Raw genomic sequence first — 19,359 nt, forward strand, 5'->3', positions numbered from 1 at the left:
GGACACTAGCCACCGGGCCCCGAACACACTTATTCCATGGGGTGGGGGAGGGGGGGTGCAGAGAGGGAGGTTCTTCCAAAGCCCTTAGGGTTTCTGTAAAACTGTTCTGCTCAGCTGGTGCTCAGTAAATGGGTGTGTAAAGGGAAAGAGGCTTGGATGAGCTCTGGAGAAAAATGGGGCACGATGCACCCCAGACGGGGGAGGGCGTGGCTGCCTTTCCTCTCACAGGCCTTTGCACCCTCCTTTTACAATGAACATGTACCGATTTAGCAGGAAAACGATGAGATAAATTAGCAAACAGAACAAAGAAAAAGACTCAGAAACATCAGGGGGCCTGGGTTCCAGTTCCAGCTCAGCTCTGTAGGTGCTGTGTGACGCTGGGTCTGTTTCTTAACCTCTCTGAGCCTCACTTCCCTACCTCCTAGGGCTACTGGAAGGGTTGACAGAGCAAACATACACGAAGGACTTGAAACAGGGCCCAGCATACACTCGCTCAGGGGTTGGCAAACTTTTTCTGTAAAGGGCCAGATGGTAAACATTTTCAACATCGCGGGCCGGCCGCTCTCCGTGGCAAGGACTCAGCTCTGCCATTGCGGTGCAAAAGTGGCCGGAGGCAGTACATGGCCACATCGTGTGGCCATGTGCCAATAAAACTTTAGTTATAGGGACTTCCCTGGTTGGCGCAGTGGTTAAGAATCCGCCCACCAATGTAGGAGACACCGGTTCAATCCCTGGTGTAGGAAGATCCCACATGCCGTGGACCAACTAAGCCCGTGTGCCAGAACTACTGAGCCTGCGCTCTAGAACCCGCGAGCCGCAACTACTGAGCCCGCGTGCTGCAACCACTGAAGCCCGCGTGCCTAGAGCCCGTGCTCTGCAACAAGAGAAGCCACCGCAATGAGAAGCCCGCGCACCGCAACGAAGAGTAGCCCCTGCTCGCTGCAACTAGAGAAAAGCCCGCGTGCAGCAACCAAGACCCAACGCAGTGAAAAGTAAATATAAAATAAATAAATAAAATTTATTTTAAAAAAACAAAAAAAACTTTATTTACAGCAGCTCTGGCTGCTCCCGGACATCCTCTGGGCGCTTGGACTCCAGGGGGGTCTGACACTGGGCTCTGTGTGGGCCCCAAGAGCCCACTCCTCCCCTGTCCCTGAGTCGCAAACCCCCTCACCTCTCCCAGCCCTGACTCTAGCTCAGGCCTTGTGTCCCCCACTCCAGCTCAACCACAGCCTCCCTGTCTCCCCACCTCCTCTCTCCTCTCCACTCTCACCAGAGGATCTGCCCCCACCTGCCCTGCTCAAGCACCTTCTATGGCTCCCCAGTGCCCTGCAGTCTGGCTCTCGAGGCCCAGGTGAACACTGAAAGCACCCTTCCTTCCCCTGCCCCTGCCGCACACCCCGCTGGGCTGTCCAGACACCTTCTCCGCACCAACCCTGGGCTCCTCCTGGATTCCCCTCCTCACTCTACCAGGGTTACTGGGTTTCCTTCTTGCCCTAAAATCCTACCCCCTCCCTATGCTTCTTGCCGACTCCGGTCACTCCTTCCCCACTTAATTCTGCTGCAGACGATGTCAATTCACTGTCTCTCCACCAGGGCAGGGGTCTGTGTCTTCCTGCTGCTGTGTCCCCTGCCCCCCCTTGCACTCATGCAGTGCCCGCACGCAGCAGGCACTCAATAAACACTCATGGAATGAAGGGCTGCATACCTCTCTCCATCTCCTTTGACGTTCCCCGCAGGAAGAGTGGCGCTGGCGTCCAGTTTGCAGACGAGGGGCGCCCAGGGCACCCAGCCCCCCGCTGAGAGCTCGCCACACCCTCAGAGATGCTCTGGGGTCACCTGTTTCCCAGAGGAGGAGACCGAGGCCCAGACAACAGTGGCCAAGCCGCATCCCCACACCCATCCTCCCCCTGTGGAAATCCTGGAGGCTGCAAGGGCAGACGACGTGGACAGCAGTGGTGACGCTCTGCCCGCCACCTCAGTTCACCCATCTGTGGAATGGGCTTGCTCAGGGCCCCCACATGCCAGCCACTCACACCTACTTGTCGCTTCCTCCGTTCTCTGCCAGGCCTTGGATGCGGGTCCAGGAGAAAGTCTGTGAAGGGCAGTGGTGTCTGTCACCACCCCACACTGGCCAGGGCTGGCATCCAGAGGAAACCTGGCTGGGATGCAGGATGCAGGATTGGGCTGTTTATTCTGTTTTTTTAGAGATTTATTTGCTTCCTTTGGGTTTTTTTTTTTTAATTTTTGGCTGCGTTGGGTCTTCGTTGCTGCACCTGAGCTTTCTCTAGTTGTGGCGAGTGGGGGTATTCTTTGTTGCGGTGCGTGGGTTTCCCATTGCAGTGGCTTCTCTTGTTGCAGAGCACGGGCTCTAGGCACACAGGCTCAGTAGTTGTGGCTCGCGGGCCCTAGAGCACAGGCTCAGTAGTTGTGGCGCACGGGCTTAGTTGCTCCGCGACATATGGGATCTTCCTGCACCAGAGATCAAACCCGTGTTCCCTGCATTGGCAGGCGGATTCTTTTTTTTTTTTTTAACATCTTTATTGGAGTATAATTGCTTTACAATGTTGTGTTAGTTTCTGCTGTATAACAAAGTGAATCAGCTATACGTATGGCAGGCGGATTCTTAACGACTATGCCACCAGGGAAGTCCTGGACTGTTTACTTTTAAGGCAGTTCCGTCCACTCAAGAAATAAGAAGCGGGTTTCCCTGGTGGCGCAGTGGTTGAGCGTCTGCCTGCCAATGCAGGGGACACGGGTTCGTGCCCCGGTCCGGGAAGATCCCACATGCTGTGGAGCGGCTGGGCCCGTGAGCCACAACTACTGAGCCTGCGCGTCTGGAGCTTGTGCTCCGCAACAAGAGAGGCCGCGGCAGTGAGAGGCCCGCGCACCGCGATGAAGAGTGGCCCCTGCTCGCCGCAACTAGAGAAAGCCCACGCACAGAAAAGAAGACCCAGCACAGCCAAAAATAAATAAATAAATGAAATTTAAAAAAAAAAAAAAAAAGAAATAAGAAGCTGGGACTTCCCTGGCGGTCCAGTGGTTAAGACTCTGTGCTTCCATTGCAGGGGGCACGGGTTTGATACCTGGTGGAGGAACTAAGATCACGCATGCTGTGCAGCGCAGCCAAAAAATAATAAAAAATAAAAAGGAAGAAAGAAAGAAAGAAGAAGTGATTTCCTTGGAATGTGAGTTAACGAGGTTAAAAAGTAAAGTGTGGGGTGTAAGGGAGAGCGTCACCAGCTGACACCTGCCGGGCCTATGCCCCATTCCAAGGACCAACCCTATTCACAGATGAGGACACTGAGACACACAGGGGCCAAGTGGGGTGGGGTCCCTGGGCTCCAACACTGAGCCCGGGGGGTTTCCTGGGAAGATTTTGAGCTTTTCTCAAATTCTCAGGGGCTCCTGACCAAGCCCCATAACCTCTCCTGACTTCTTGAACCTCTGCTGCTGCTTTGGGCTAGGGAAGAGGCTGTGCACTTTCTGAGCGCCGACTGCATGCCCCACTCAGGGCTGGGTGATGAGCACCGACTGCATGCATACCCCACTCAGATGCTCAGGAACTGTGAGCTAATCTCCTCAATATGTAAAGAGCTCTAACAAATCAATAACAAAAGTAAGAGTTCAGTAAAGGGAGCTATTATTATCATCGTCATCAGAAGCAACATTATTATTGTTGAGTTGCTCTGACTTGGAAAGCCACCCAAATCCTCCATGGAAAGACCCTTCAAGGATGACAGTCCCGGAGTTCTGGGTTCAAGACCGTCTGCTGTGCAGCCCCAGACCAGCCAAGCTCCACTCTCTGGGCTTCAGTTTGGGAAGTGGAAACACTGAGCTCCACACAGTCCGTTCCTCAGGACTTGGTTACTTGGATCCTTGAAGGACAGTTGCTGGTTTCACAACTGCTTGCCAGACAAGAAGGAAAATACAACGGGCTGTGGGAAGAATCGGCCCTCGGCAGAGGCAACAGGAGCTGGCCTGAGGCTGCAACCCTGGCCCCATTTCCCCCTCGCTGTGCAGCCTTAGTCAAGGTACTTAAACTTTCTGTGCCTCTGTTTCCCCATAGGGACAGAAACAGTACCTACAGCCTTGGTTTGCTCTAGGACTGCACGAGTTCCACACATCTGCAGCTTCCGGTAATACCAACCCTCAGGGGCATGTGGCTGGGGGAAGTGACTGAGGCCTTGGGGAACAGACGAGACAGGACAGCCCCAGGGAGCCAGAGTGGACAGGAGCCACCAAAGTCTCCCGAAGAATCATCTGCTACCACCTGCATTGACTTCTGAGGGAAATGCAGGGTCCAGCTCTGGCCGAGACCCCGGAAACGACTTTCGCATGGACGTTTCCCACTTTCCTCCATGTTCAGGGCCTGATGGTTTCCCGCAGCTGCAGTAATACATCACTGCAAACTTAGTGGCTTAGAATGACCTTCTCTTACCTGATCAGTGGGCCTATCTGGGCTGAGATCTAGGAGTCTGCATGCCAGCACGGCCGGTTCCTTCCAAACCAGCTGGTTCTACCCCCACCCTGCAGCTTTCGAGGCTGTGCCTCAGTTTCCTTGTCTGTGAAATGGGTGTGATAACAACATAGCAAACTAATTAACACAGGGGACTGAGGTTGGCTAAATACGGCCCCACAGCCTCCGCATCCTGGTCCTGGGACCTGTGGGTATGTCACCTGATGGGGCAGAAGGGACCTTGCAGGTGGGATTGAGTTAAGAGAGATGGGGACGACTCTGGATTCCCGGGGGCCCAGCGTCATCACAGCGTCCTTATAAGAGGGAGGCGGGAGGGTCAGACGCAGAGAGAGACGGGAGATGCTGCGCTGCTGGCTGTGAGGATGCAGGAGGAGCCGCGAGCCAGGGATGCGGCGCCTCTGGAAGCTGGAAAAGGCAGGAACCGATGCTCCCCTGGAGGCTCCGGAAGGACCAGCCCTGCCCACACCTGGATTTAGCCCCATGAGACCCATGTTGGAGTCCTGTCCTGCCTCTATCTCTCTGTCTCCCTCTGTCTCTGTGTCTATCTCTCTGTCTCTGCCTCTCTTCCATGTCTCTGCCACTGGGTCTCTCCCACCTCCACCTCACCTTCTCCGTCCATCCCACGCCCTCACACCCTTGTCGAAATGCTGAGTGATGGGCTGGGAGGACCACCCTCCCCCGCCCCGGCACTGATGGAGCCCACCCTGGTCCTCCGGGCTGGGCACTGCGTTCTGGCGAGGTACCCTCTGTGCCTCCGAGGCGTGTGTGGGGTGAGCCTACTGTGAGCAGCGGCCACTGAGCCTCCGTTCCCCTTCCTGTGACACTGGCCCCCTCTCTGCACAGGGCTACCCCTAGCCCCAGTCGCTCTCCTCCATGCTGTGCGGGGTCCCCTGCCTCCCAGATGTCCCTCTGCGTCTCCACTTTAGTGACTGATGGCGGACGGGCACGGGGTCTCAGCAAAGCCTCCGCAAGGCAGCACAGGGCCTCTGACCTGTGTGTCCCCTGTGTGTGGCCCCTCACCAAGGCCCTGCTGCCCCTTCCCTGCTCGGAAGCCTCCATGGCTCCCCGGTACCCACAGGAGAAGCCCCTGCCTTCAAGGCCCTGAACTGACCTGACAAGCTCGCTGTTCTCTGGCCACCAGAGCCCGTGCTTCAGCCGTGAAGCCAGATCACCTCATCTGTACCCACAACCCCGAGAAACGCCAGCACCGCGAGGGTGGGTGCCTTTGTCACATTGGGCTCCATCTCCAGCACTTACCGGAGGCTGGTAATGCCGTAGGCACTCAATACCTCAATACATGCAACCAAGGCAGCAGCAGTCACAAGGCTTTCTGGAGGCTGGGGTTGCAGATGGGGAAACTGAGGTTTGAGGCAGTGACGGGCAGGGCGGGACCCGGACCCCCTTCAGCTGGAGAGCTGGTCCCCAGCCCTGAGGGGCAGCGAGGGCTGTTGTGCTGCCAGCTGCGTACCTGGGAGATGCTGGGTAAGCCGGGGCATGGCACGCATTAGGGACCTCTGGGGTCACATGTCTTGGCAGAGCCGGGAGCCCCCCAGAGCCCCCGTGCCCACTCCACTGCCCTGGCTCCTGGCTTCCCGTGCCATTACGATTATCATCAACGACCCCGATGCAGGAGAATCATCAGGCTTTCCGAAGCACGGGCTCAGAACTGGGCTGGTGGGGCCTCTGACCACAGGCCACAGCCCAGTTCCCCATTTCCGGGCCGTTGGGCGGTGGGTGGACCACGGCCCGCAGAGCTCTCCAGGGAGAGGCTGACCTGCAGCAGCCATGAGGCCCGGGGAGGGGAGCTGGGCCTGCATGCTGCTGACTCTGACCGCCTTCCAGATGCTGCCCATGAGGCCCCCAGGTGAGGACCCCCGAGTAGCCCAACCAAGCCCATCAGAGCCCCGTACAGGGGCCCCACCCAGGAAGCTCCAGGTAGCACCACGTGGTCAGTTACTCAGCCCCCTGCATGGCTGTTCCTCTGGGAACAGTCTCCGCTGGGAGGCGGGCATGAGGCCCAGCTGGGGTCTCGGCCAGGCCCGGACCCAGCTTTTAGTGCACCCGGCCCCTCTCCCGGCAAACTCCACGTCCTTCTCTGGGCATCTCTGTGTCTGTCTATCCCGCCCAGCCTGGCCCCTACCCCACACTGCCCCGTCCCTGACTCGCTGCCCACCCTGCCTGCAGGCTCCTGGGCGTCCCGAATCATCGGGGGCCACAAGGTGACCCCCCACTCCCGGCCCTACATGGCGTCCGTGAGTTTCCAGGGCCAGCACCACTGCGGGGGCTTCCTGCTGCAGACCCGCTGGGTTGTGTCGGCCGCCCACTGCTTCAGAGACAGGTGAGCCAGGATGAGGGGGTGCCCTGGTGTGGGTGGGGTGAGGGCTCGTGCAGACAGGCCTCTCAGCTGGGGGGTTTATCAGGGATGGGGGGGCGGCAGGAGAAGTAGGGAACGAGCAGCCGCCGTGACCATAAGCCGATGTTATAACCGTTACGCTTGTCCCGAGCATATTGTTATAACGATTACTAACCTTCATATTGAAATTACTGGAGGCGATACTATAATCGAGGTGGGAATTAGAATAAATATAATGAGTATTATATTCATTCTAAGTATATTTTTATAAGTATTAAAATTAATATTGCAGGGGCTTCCCTGGTGGCGCAGTGGTTAAGAATCCGCCTGCCAATGCAGGGGACACGGGTTCAAGCCCTGGTCCGGGAAGATCCCACAGGCCGCGGAGCAACTAAGCCCGGGCGCCACAACTACGGAGCCTGCGCTCTAGAACCCACGAGCCACAACTACTGAGCCCGCGTGCCTAGAGCCCGTGCTCCGCAACAAGAGAAGCCACCGCAATGAGAAGCCCGCAGGCACCCCAACGAAGTGTAGCCCCCGCTCGCTGAAACTAGAGAAAGCCTGAGCGCAGCAATGAAGACCCAATGCAGCCGAAAATTAATTAATTAATTAATTAAATTTTTTTTAAAAAGTACTGCAGTGGGAATTCCCTGGTGGTCCAGTCGTTAGGACTTCATGGTCTCTCTGCAGGGGGAGCGAGTTCAATCCCTGGACGGGGAACTAGGATTCTGCAGGTCACGCGGCGTGGCCAAAAAAAAATTAAATTCAATTCATACTGCTGCGATCGGAGTTAATACCATAATTGAGGTGGAACGGTAATAAACGTGACGCTTATTATCACGGGCTGGCGTGAGGATGACATGGATTTGCTTGGCCCGTGCCGGGTGGCCCTCACCCCAGCCTCGCTCACAACCACCCTCCCCACCCCGCAGAGACCCCCAAACGGGCCTGGTGGTGCTAGGGGCCCACGACCTGCGCACCGCAGAGGCCACGCAGCAGGTGTTCAGCATCTCGGCTGTCTTCACGCACCCCGACTACCATCTGGCCACCCACACCAGTGACATCTGTCTGCTGCGGGTGAGACGCTGCGTGGGGGACGAGGGCCAGACACGGGTCCCAGGCCCCCCCACACCAACGATGGCCTGATTTGTTTAAAATCAGCTGTTGGGATCCTGTGAGCACCCGTGCTCAGAGCAGGGAAGGAGAGGCTCGTTAGAAAGACCCTTTGGGCAGCTGAGGGGTTGAGACTCGAGGCCTGGAGGCTGGGGAAGACCAGAGTCCTGGTCTGAGGCAGTTGAGGCCTGACGGGCGGTGGCGCGTGGTGGCCTTCCGACAGCCTAATGACGGCTGCCACTGACTTCTCTCCATGAGGCCAAGAAGAAACCCAGAAAGGTGAACAGGCAGGAGCAGTGGTGGGTGGCTGCGGTGGGGGGGGCCTAACCTCAGTGCTCCCCCTGCAGCTGAACAGCTCTGCCATCCTGGGTCCTGCAGTGGGGCTGCTGGGGCTGCCACGGAGGCCACCCAGGGCCGGGGCACGGTGCCAGGTGGCCGGCTGGGGCTCCGTGTCCGACTTCGAGGAGCTGCCGCCTGTGTTGATGGAGGCCGAGGTCCGCGTGCTGGGCCTGGACATCTGCAACAGCTCCTGGAAGGGGCGGCTGAGCCCTGCCATGCTCTGCACCCGCAGTGGGGACCGCCGGCGACGTGGCTTCTGCTCGGTGAGACACTCAGTCTCTGTCCTGCCTGCTTACTGCGTGGGGAAACTGAGGCCCACAGAGAGGGTCAGAGCTGGGCAGAGCCTTGGGAACTAAGTCCCAGCTCACCTTTGACCAGATGGGCCTCACCTAAGGCCCTGGAAGGGCACGGAGTTGCCCAGGGTCACAGGGATGCCATGTATGGCTGTGCAGGTTGCGCACTGCACAAACAGCTACAGATTTGTGTCTTTAAAAGCAGTGTCAAAAAAAAAAAAAAAAAGCAAGGTCCAGATCTCAAGGAAGAAGCTCCTGCTCCTAAGCCCTTGTATGGATTAATGGCAAATTTGGCCCCGGTGCCAAGGAAGAAACTCAGCCCAGGTGTGGGGTGGGGGTGGGGGACGGTGTCTTTTGTTCCAGCCACGAGAGTGCAGTGGTTCAGATTCTGGAGCCCAACTGCCTGGGTCCAGGTCCAGACTGAGCCACTCCCCAGATGTGTGGTCTTAGAAAAGTCACCTCACTTCTCGGGACCTCACTTTCTCCATCTGTAAAACTGTCACACAAATAGGACCTACTTCTTAGGGTCAGAGCTGATTCCAGGTGACAATTAGGGTGATAGGTGTGGGGAGGTGAGGGGAGAGGAGGAAGCAGGAGTTTTACGGTGAGTATTCCGGGAGGTCTCTCTGAGGAAAGTACTTTTGAGAGTTGGCGGGGCCTTGAGAAGATCTGAGGGGAGGCATGCCAGGCAGAGAGACCAGTCACAGAGCTGCTGTGTACAGCTGCGCAAGTTGTGCACTGCACAAGGTGCTGCCGACTTGTGTATTTATACAAGCAGTGTCCAGCAGGGGGCAGTAACGGGTCTCAAGAATATGCAAAAGCCTAGAGGTTGGAGCTTGCTTTGCTGCAGGAAGAGCAAGGTAGGCTGGCATGGCTGGAACCAAGCAAGTCGGGGGAGAGGAGGGCAGACAGGTGGGTGGGGGCTGGATCCTCTAGGCCTTAAAGGCTGAGGTGAGGAGCTTAGTCTTTGCTGTAAAAGCTCTAGGGAGCCATGGAAGGATTTTGAGGCAGGGAGGGTCCTTCTCAGATTCACCCGTATGAGCTCCTTTAAGGAAAGTGAGGCCCAGAGAGGGACCCTTGGCCTCACCTTTGCCTCCACCTCCAGGCAGACTCTGGGGGGCCCCTGGTTTGCAGAAATCGGGCCCATGGCGTCGTCTCCTTCTCCGGCCTCTGGTGCGGCGACCCCAAGACCCCCGACGTGTACACACTGGTGTCCGCCTTCGTGACCTGGATCTGGGACGTGGTTCGGCGGGGCCCGCACGGCCCCCAGCCCAGCCCCCCACCCAGGACCACTGGGGGCCCAGCAGGAGTTGCCTGAACCACAGCAGCGCACAAGATGAGGTTAGCTCCGGCCTGGAAAATTCCGTGGCTGGGGCAGAGGGTCCATGGGCCCCCAAACCCCAGGAAGCCTGGTGTGTGTGGGATGGCAGGTGGGATAGGGGGGAATCAGTTCCAAACAAAAAGGGCAAAATAACACAATAAAGTGTTAACTGGCTCACCAGACACGATGGTCTGCCTCCAGGGTCCACGCATGTCTTTGAGCTTCTCCTTGGCCTCAGCGTGGCCGAGGGTCCAGTTCCACCACTCCCTCCCAGAAGGACCTTGAGCCATAGGACCTGGGCCCCTCTCCACCCTCCCACACCCTCCCCGCGCTGACCCCTCTGGAGTTTCCCACCCTGCCTCACAGCCCGAGCTTGGGACGGCCTCCCCGCCTTGGTCCCTACCTGGACCGCCACTCCTCTGCCCTCCAGCCAACCCCACACAGATGGGGAAACCGAGGCCGGGAGAGGGTAGGGTCTCAGGTTGGCCTGGCTCACCCTCTGAAAAGCGATTTGAGTGAATGGTGCCCGGCTGGCGGCAAGGCTGGGCGAGTCCCAGCCGGTACTTTTACTAATCGTGTTAGTGTCACTATGGTACCTCCAACCCTTCCAGGCCAGGCCTCCGTTTCTGGACCCTAAACCAGGTGGCCTCTTGGGGCTGCCCTAAGCCATCTTGACCCCCCTCTTCCCCTCCCCTGCCCCATAAAGGCCAAGACTCTCCCACCCACCCTCACCCCACCTGCCCCAGTTCTACCTCGGCTGCCGCCCACCGCCTGAAGGTGGGCACTGAGGCCCCGAGTCGGGCAGTGGCCGCCCCAAGGACATACACCTGTGTTTCTGCGCTGGATGCTTCCAGAACACACTATGCACCAGCATCACAGCACCCCAGGACCCAGGCTGGTAACCCCCTACCAAAGTGGGCGGCGCAGAGGCTCAGAGAGGTGGCGGGCAAACAGAGGCCTGGACATCCAAAGTGGCTTTTTCAGTGTTTATTTCTTTGGCAGGCGAGGCAGGACCCCAGGGTGGGGGAGGTTGCCTTGTCGGGGGCTCGGGCGAACCCACTGCTCAAGGGCACTTTTCCAGGTGTCACAGGTAAGGCACTTCCTGGAGGCTGGGAAGGACACGGACGAGCCCCACTGCCCTGTGCTCCTCGCTCCAAACTCGGGGAGCTGGGCTCCTGCCCCGCTGGGCCCCCACCCTGGTCTGAACCTCCAGTCTACACACAGGCACAGGGAGGTGACAAAGAGCAACAGCCCAGGAAGATGGAGGGAACCCGGCTGGCAGGCAGGGGGGGCTCAGCTGGGAACAGGGCTTAGAGGCGTGGCCAGGGCAGGATGCGGGGGAAAGAGGGTCCCGGGTCTGGACCTCACTTTTGCACGGGGCAGCAGGCAGTGGGGTGCCCCTCAGACACACGGCTCCAGGATGCCAGGTGTGCAGTGGGTCTTGGTGTCTATTCTCCGTCCTGGGCCAGTGGGTGAGCAGGGACCCCACCGGGTCCCACCCTAAGTGGGCCGGGTACCACCAGACATGGTGCCCTGTTCTGGGTAGATACAGCCTCTCCATGCCCAAGTCCTGTGTCCAGAGGCCCAGATGGCACCCTGTCCCTGGGGACAAGCTGGGCTTTTCTCAGGGGCCTTCACAGAACACACTGGGAGCTGGAGGGAGAGGGAAGGTAAGCCCCTTGGTTACCCTGGGGCTGGTGGGGGACAGTGGTTGCTTCCTTGGCCTGTCTGGGGTCTGAGCATGTTCTGAGGCTCATCTCTACACACCCAGGCCGTGGACCCCCTCTCACCCCATGGTCCCTGTTCTATCAATAGAGGCCAGGGTGCCTCTTCATTAGTTGCTGGCAGGAAGTCCCCAGCCCTCTCGGTGGCAGCGACAATGAATAGAGTTATCCCCGAGGAAGGAGAAGCGTGGGGTCCTCCTGGGCAGTAGGGTACCTAGGTCTGGGGTGGCACCCCACCCACCAGCCCTGCTCCCAGGCCTCCTTCCCCCAGTCCTTCCAAGGTATCGTCGGGGGGCAACAGGGCTCCCAAAATGGTCCCGGTCCAGGCTCTGAGGAGTGTCCGTGGGACATAAATTAGACTCTGCTGTGGCAATAAATAAAACGGGGCTGCCTTGAACGCCAGGCCCAGGCCGGTCCCTCAGGCTCACACAAAGTTCTCCTCGTCCTCCTCCGACTCAGCATCTAGCGGCTCGGGGGTGCCTGCAGAGTGGGAGGGACCAAAAGAGAAATGCGGGCGCGGAGAGGGGCTGGGGGCTAGACCCCGCCGCTGCTCCCCGCCCCTCGCCGCACCTGCACAACTGCCCGGGTGGCGCACGCCGATGGAGCGGCCCAGGAAGCAGGTGGCCTGGCGGAGGTGGCACGAGGACATGTAGGTGACGTTGTTATTGCCACAGAGCTCCTGGCCGGGGCTGGAGGGCGCGGGGCAGGGCGCCGCGCGGCACACCACGCAGTGCGCGCTGCCGGTCTGGTCCACCACGCATGACTGCGGCCGCAGGCACACAACGTGCGCGCACGATTCTGCCGGTGGGGCGTCGGGGAGGGTCAGGGGCGCTCCTCCTAACCTGGGCCACAGGCCCCGCCCCCGCCGCGAACCCGCCCTCAGGGTCCCACCCTCAGACGCGGCACCCTTGTTGCACCAGAAGCCACACCCCTTCCACGAACCGCGCCCACACTCCAGATCCACCCTCAATCCCTCCCCCCTTTGATTGCACCAGTAAGCTTCTCTGACACACACTCGTATCTCTCACCCCATATGAGCCCCAGAACCCCCTTTCCAAACCTGCACCCAACTCTTTCTCATTCATGACCCCACAAAAGACCTAATCCAGTGACACTCTCGCGGGACAATAGACTCCCTCCGCTAGGCCCCGCCCACGAGCTCCCATCTAAGCCCCGCCTAGCACAAGGCCTGGTAGCAGGGCTGGTGGGTGGGGTGCCACCCCGCCTAGCCCGCCCACATCCGTAAGACATAATAGGACACCCTGGATTTCAGACCCCGCCCCTTCCTGCCAAGACCCCGCCCCCACGCGTTGCGGCAGCGGCCTTACAGGATGCTCAGGCCCGGTGGCCCCGCCCCTCCCCCAGGCCCCGCCCCTACGTACTGCGGCAGCGGCCCCGGTACATGACGCGCAGGTCTGGGTGGCCGCGGCAGCGCGCGGCGCGCAATTCGCACTCGTCGCGGTAGGTGGCGCCGTCCGAGCCGCAGACCTGAAGGCGCGCTGGGAGCCCCGAGCAGTCAGGCGCGCACTCGCAGCGCGGACGGCCCCCCAGCATGCGGCAGGCCTTGCCTGGGCCGCACGCCACACCCTCGCACGAATCTGTGGACAGAGGACACACATGTGTGGGCTGGGGCGCGTGGCCGAGGCCGGAGGTCCTCAGAGCCCCCCGCGCCCTCGACCCCTCCCTGTTCCGAGGGATAGAGGCCGGGCCGGAGTCGGGGCCCACAGGGGAGGAGACTGATTTGGGGGTCTGGGGGCGGGACCGTTAGGGACGAGATTCAGCCACGGCCCGGGTGGACACGGACTCGACGCTGCTCCTGGGGCGGGCTTCTGTCGGGGGGCGGGGCTCAGTGTGGGCGGGAGGGGGGTCTCTGCCCGGAATCTGGGGGTCCGGGAGGAACGGGCTTCCGCCCCCGGTCCAGCTCTCGCTCCGCAGCTGGGCCACCCGCTCGGGCTGACGTCTGTTCCCTGATTTACGCGCGTTTCTGGGAAGGCCGGCGGGGGATCGGCTGCGTCAGCCCGCGGGGGGAGCGGGGGGCTCCACCCCGTCCAGGCGCGGGTATGGGGAGAACGGGCAGCGTCTGTTCCCCGTGCCTGCCAGGACCTCCCCGGAGGAGGTGTCAGGGAGGGCGGGGCGTCGGCCTGGTCTGAGCCTCATTTCCTGAGGAGGGGGCCTCCCACAGCCCGAGCCCTCCGAACCAGGGGTTACCGCCCCCCGCAGCCCCATTTCTCAGGTAGGGAGACAAGTCTCTCTCTGAGATCCCCGCCCCCACTCGGGCCCGGCTAACGGCTGCTTCTGGCCTCCCAGGCCCAGTGCAGCCTCCCATCTACCCCCACAAGGTGGTGCCGTTTTGTCGTCATTTTACAAAAGGGGGAAACGGTCACAGCTGTGAGTTGGAGACAGCCGGGGCACTTCGGCGTGAGAACTCCAGGCCGGACCCGATGGACCCCCCAGCTCTGTGGCTTGTGGGTCTGGAGGGCCGTCTCTGAGCTCGAGTTGATGTTTCAGCTTCAGTTTCCCTGTGTGTAAAGTGGGGCTGATGGGGAAACCCACCTTACAGGGTGAGCAGAAAATGATGGATGCTCCTAAGAGACTAGCTGGCGTGCCCCACGTCCCTGTGCCAGGGCATGTGGGCTGCACCTGGGCGCCTCCCATGCTGCCCGCCCACACGCACATCTGGAAATGCTCTCCCGGGTGGCTTCACGCAAGCAAGAACAGAAGTGGCAGGGCTGAGTTCCTGTCCCCAAGGCCAGACAAGGTTGGGGGGCGGGGGGGAGGGGGTCCTGGACCGTCTCATGCCCAGGCCAGGCACTTTTTGAAGTCTGTCCTCCTCCCAGAAGCCAGAGGGGCTTCTGGAGGGAGCCAGGGCACATGGCAGTTGAGTCTGGGACCACCCAGCCAGGCTGATCTGGGATTAATCACACCCCAGCGGCCAGTCAGGCTCCTCAGTTTGGCCTGCAGGTCTGCAGCCCTCAGCTCCAGCCTCCTCCCTGTGCCCCTGTCCTGACTCCACCCACCAGGGTCTGATCCCAGGCCATGGTCTCTGCTGATGCTCTCCCCCATGCTTTCTCCAGCTGGCGAACTCCTAATCATCCGCCAGCACCATGGCTCTAGAGCCCACCTCCTTCAAGTCATGCCCCCCTGCGCCCTCTGGGTCCTTGCAGGTTCAGCCTTGCACAGGGGGCTGGGAAAGTCCCCAACCCCTTCTCCAGGGCAGAGACGATGTCTTGACTTAGTCATTTACTCATCCTGCCTTCAGAGAGCCCCTAGTCTGATGGGGGAGGCAGCATTTCGTAGCGCATGGCGCAGAGGCACACGCTTGTTTAACATGCAGCTGTTTAACCACAGCTAAGCCCAACCCCAGACCCTGGACTCTGCGGGGTCAAGGGCAGATAAGTGTCTGGGAACACTGAGTGTGGGGTCATGAACCCTAATGGCCAGTCGGGGAAAATCCACCTTCCTAGGAGCTAGGTGTGAGCACATCCACCAGGTGCAGGGCAAGTGGGAAAGGCCACCCTGGCAGAGGGCTCCTCGTGAGCAAGGGCCTAGAGGCTGGAATCCAAACTGGGGACTCCTTGGAGCTTCCTGAACCCTCACCTGCAGGTGGCTAAGCTGGGAGCCTGAAGGCCCGCAACCCCTCTCTGAGCCTGGGATCCCCGTGCCGGCAGCCTCAAGCTTCTGCCTGCCCCCAAGACGGGGGGCTCACTCTCGGCTGTCCCGCCTCTGACCCTGTGACCCTGGCCTGCGGCCGACACCCAGGGTCTCACCTTTGCAGGGGAGGCAGTGGACGAGGCCCAGGAAGCCCAGGAGGCTGATCTTGTTCCCCGGGTGCGTGAAGTTGGACCAGGCGGTGTCGATGTTACCAGACGCACAGCACTCAGCCTGGCTCACGTCCGTCCTCAGCACCAGGCTGCAGGTGGCCTCTCGGCCCTGCTGGAGCCAGCAGACACCACCTGCGGACGAGCGGGCCAGTCCCCACGTGGCCAGAGGCGCCCTCCGGTGCCCCCACACACACCCAGGCCTTGGCCTCCCAGCCAGCTGCCGGCCCATGGCGATGCATACAGTTGGTGCTCAGTAATTATGGAGGGGATAATCTGCCCCTGACCTGGGAAGGAGGGGCAGAGAACCGCACAGGTGTCCCCACCCTGGCTGCAGATTCTTTGGGGACCCTTCCTCTCTGGGCTCCAGCCCCAACACTGCTCCAGCACCCACCCCACCCCCTCCTGGGAACCTCCCCCCCCCACCCCGGTCCAGGCCCCCAGCCCGGGCCTGGCATCCTGCCCGAGCAGGCAAACGCCCGGAGCTGGACGTGTCAGGGTCAGCGGGCCCTGGAGCCGCCTCTCCCGCCTCTGCCCTCTGTCTAGACAGCGCCCGAGGGCACGCGGAGCCCCCTCGCCCAGCAGCCCCCCCTCGCCTGGCCCGCCTCTTACTCACTCCAACTCGGGAACATTCCCCTCGCATGAGCTCACTGTCTCCCCGGGGATGCGGCCTTCGGGGAGGGGGCTTGGCTCTCCCCTCACTGCGGGGCTGGGGTGGGGCTGCAGGGTGGGGTGGGGGGCAGATGGCCCTCGGTTTCTGCACCGTTAAGTGGGGGCGGGGGTGGCCACGGCCCCCATTCCATGGAGCTCCCAGGCCCTGTGCTGAGCGCCTCCCAGGGACCAGCTCTGGGCAGCCCAGCACATTGGCACCCCGTATAAAAGGGGAAACTGAGGCCAGGAGTGGGGATATGACTTCCCCGGCACCTCCGCAAGTGGCAGGTGTGAGATTCCAATGACCTGTCTGCCTGAACCAGACCCAGGGAAAATCTGAGACCCCAGCTGGAGGTCCTGAGTCCAGCCACCCAGCCCTGCCTTTCTGGAGCATTGGGACCCGGATGGTCGAGGTTCAAATCCCCGCTTTGCCACTTACAAGCTGTGTGACCCTGTGCCTCAGTTTCCCCACCTGGAAACCGGGCAGAAGAGTGCCCACACTACTGGGCTGTTGCGTGGATTCCAGGACGGAAGAGGCAGACACTAGGCGCCCAATAATTGTCAGCAGCTCTTGTAACTAGATTCTTGATAAATAAATTGTGAAGGAGTCACATCTGCTCTCCTGACCTCCTGGTGACCCTCCTTTGGGCCTTTTGGGGCTAGGGGAGGGGAGCCTCAAGCCCTCCCAGATTCAACCTGCAGCGGCCACGGGTCACCACGGGTCACCGCTCTCTGCCACCGCCGCCGCGCCCCCCGACCTCGCCCCAGGCCCGCATTCCGGGCAGGCCCACGTGGGTGGCCCGCCCCGCCCGCCCCTTCCGGCCGCCCCACTCACCGGGCGCGGGGTCCCCAGAGCCCACGGAGCCAACGAAGCCCACGGCCCACGCCAGGGCCCCCCAGGGCAGCGGCCACAGTGGCCCCGGCGCCCCGGGACGCATGGCGGACGCAGACACGGCGGCGGCCCCCGCGTCGGACGCGCGGGCGGCGGGCGGGCGGGCGGGCGGGCTGCAGGGAGGGCGGCGGCGGCACCACTTCCAGCGCGCGGCCGGCGCGCCCTATAAAGGTCCCGCGGGCTGCGGGCGGGGCGGGGCGGGGCGGGCCGGCCGGGGCGGGGCGCGGGGACGGCGGGGCGCGGGGCAGTGTCGCGCGCGATGTGGGCGGCAGCTGGTCGGGGGCGGGGGCACGACCCGGGAGCCGGGCTCGTGGCTGTGAGTTCGAGGTGTCGCCGTGCGTTTGGGGGACTGGCCGGTGAACCAAGGGGAGCGCGTCTGCGGATCCGTGCGCGTCGTGTTCTGCATGTGGTCGCTGGGGTGGCCCCAGTGTGCTCTGGACTCCTGGCCTGTCCTCCCCGTCCCTACACGCCCCAGGGACCTCAGCCCCAGCCAGTTCCCTAATCACACACCCCCGGCCATCCGCCTGGCCACTTGGCCCCTGGAGCCGGTGGGCACGGCTGGGTGTGAGCGCGTGGAGGGACGGGGAGGCTGGTGGGGTGGGAAACAGAGGCAGAGAGGTGTGGCAGAGAGAGACCCCAGAGACACGATGGTCCTGACAACATCGCTGACAGCAATAATCATACCACAAGAGTTACACTGTGGTAAAGTGCCCACTGTGCCTGGCCTTTGCCCCTCACAGCTGAGGTTGCACCAAACACCCCAGGCCTTTGCAAACCGTGCCCCCAGGCCACATCAACAACCTGCTGACTTCTCTCCTCCAAGGGTCAGTGCTCCCTGTCCTGGGACACCCTGGAATCCTGGGTTTTCCACAATTTATGATGGCCACATCAGCGTGGGCCTGGGAAGCACTGAGTCCACTGGGGCCTCAGTGCAGCAGGATGCTTTTCCTTTTTTTTTTTTTTTTTTTTTGCGGTACGCGGGCCTCTCACTGTTGTGGCCTCTCCCGTTGCGGAGCACAGGCTCTGGACGCACAGGCTCAGCGGCCATGGCTCTCGGGCCCAGCCGCTCTGCGGCATGTGGGATCTTCCCGGACCGGGGCACGAACCCGTGTTCCCTGCATCAGCAGGCGGACTCTCAACCACTGTGCCACGAGGGAAGCCCCTGCTTTTCCTATTTTGGAGCTGATCTCTTCAATCTTGGGGGCCTCCCAAATTGTTAGGGCACCCCAACAGGCTCATGGGTCCTGTGCAGCCCCTCTGTGTTTGTGCTTCTGGGAAATAATTAGTGTCAATCTTCTGGTAGCAGGGACCTTTGGGGGATGCTGGAGCCTCAGGTTGACCAAGGCAGACCCAGTCCCGTCCTCGCTGAGCTCATGGTTTGTCAGAGTCATAGACAAGAAAATACATAGAAAAACAAACTAATGTATAACTTTTAAGAGTGCAAAATGCTTTTAGGAAAAAACAAAAATGATTGAGGGCAATTGGTCATCTCCCAGGGCCACCTATGCCTCATCGCCCCCCATCCCTGCATCTGCCCCCACCCCGGGTGTAGAAACAGGATCCCTGAAGGCACAGCCCTTCCTCTGCATGCACGAGATCTGCTGCTGGCCGACACCATGCCCAGACCACTTACTCCACCTTAGCTGCCCAGCCTGACCCGTGTCCCCAGGGCAGTGCCAAGGGCCGCATTACTTCCTAGCAGCACTGAGGGAGGGCACCCAGCTGTCTCTACCTGGCCTTGGCCTCTGACAGTCCAAGGAGATTCTCCCCTGTTGGGAAATGGGGCAGGAATGAGACCCTGTGTTCTCAGCAAGGGTGTGCGGGGGCTGGACAGGGTGACCTTGGCCGAGACCTGACCCTACCATGGCTCAGCCACCCCGTCCTGAGCTGTGCAAATAAAAGGGCCATTGTCGGCCTGGCGTGGGTTCGAAACTGAGGCCAGCGGCCAGTGGCCTTCTGCTCCCCAGCCTGGCGTGTCTCCCCAGCCCAGAGGCTCTGCACTGGGTGACCTCAAAAAAGTCATGGCCCTCTTTGGGGAGCCCTCTTCTGAGTATCTCCCATTTGTGCCCTCCTCACCACCCCGACCCAGCCTGCAGCCTGCTTCCTACCCCAGGCGCCTGCCATAACGTTCCTCCCTAGCCCATACCCATCATGACTCCCCAAAGTCCCTGCTCACCACCCCAGGGAAACCGACAGTGACAGTCCAACATAAACAGAGCTGTGATGGAGGATGCTGGACCTGACCCAGCCTGGGGAGATCAAGGCAGACTTCTCAGAAGAGGAGGACATTTACATTGTTAGATTGAACAGTGGGGGAGGGAAGGAGGGATGGGAAAAGAAGTCATGGGATGTGTGTGCTACAAGTAAGAGAAAGC

At 60.7% G+C, this 19,359-nt stretch overlaps 2 protein-coding genes across 3 annotated transcripts; one reads left to right on the top strand and one right to left on the bottom strand.

Moving 5' to 3' along the window:
- Window positions 1–4,168: 4,168 nt before the first annotated feature.
- PRSS57 (serine protease 57) lies at window positions 4,169–10,155 on the top strand. 2 transcript variants are annotated; one of them, XM_067734561.1, is made up of 6 exons: window positions 4,169–4,671; window positions 6,323–6,415; window positions 6,665–6,818; window positions 7,766–7,910; window positions 8,294–8,548; window positions 9,684–10,155. In XM_067734561.1, the coding sequence occupies exons 3-6, from the start codon at window positions 6,724–6,726 to the stop codon at window positions 9,894–9,896; spliced, it is 708 nt and encodes a 235-aa protein (XP_067590662.1). In that variant the 5' UTR covers window positions 4,169–4,671; window positions 6,323–6,415; window positions 6,665–6,723; the 3' UTR covers window positions 9,897–10,155. The 2 variants fall into 2 exon arrangements, with proteins under 2 accessions (XP_067590662.1, XP_067590661.1); XM_067734560.1 differs by having other exon boundaries at window positions 4,169–6,344.
- Window positions 10,156–10,871: 716 nt separating this feature from the next.
- FSTL3 (follistatin like 3) lies at window positions 10,872–17,107 on the bottom strand. Its single transcript, XM_067734568.1, has 5 exons — window positions 16,928–17,107; window positions 15,391–15,576; window positions 13,006–13,221; window positions 12,194–12,421; window positions 10,872–12,103 (listed from the first exon to the last, which is right to left on the bottom strand). Exons 1-5 carry the CDS (start codon window positions 17,028–17,030, stop codon window positions 12,048–12,050), a joined length of 789 nt encoding a protein of 262 aa, XP_067590669.1. The 5' UTR covers window positions 17,031–17,107; the 3' UTR covers window positions 10,872–12,047.
- Between the last annotated feature and the right edge of the window lie 2,252 nt (window positions 17,108–19,359).

This window comes from Pseudorca crassidens, chromosome 3, assembly GCF_039906515.1.
Source record: "Pseudorca crassidens isolate mPseCra1 chromosome 3, mPseCra1.hap1, whole genome shotgun sequence".
Taxonomy (NCBI): domain Eukaryota; kingdom Metazoa; phylum Chordata; class Mammalia; order Artiodactyla; family Delphinidae; genus Pseudorca; species Pseudorca crassidens.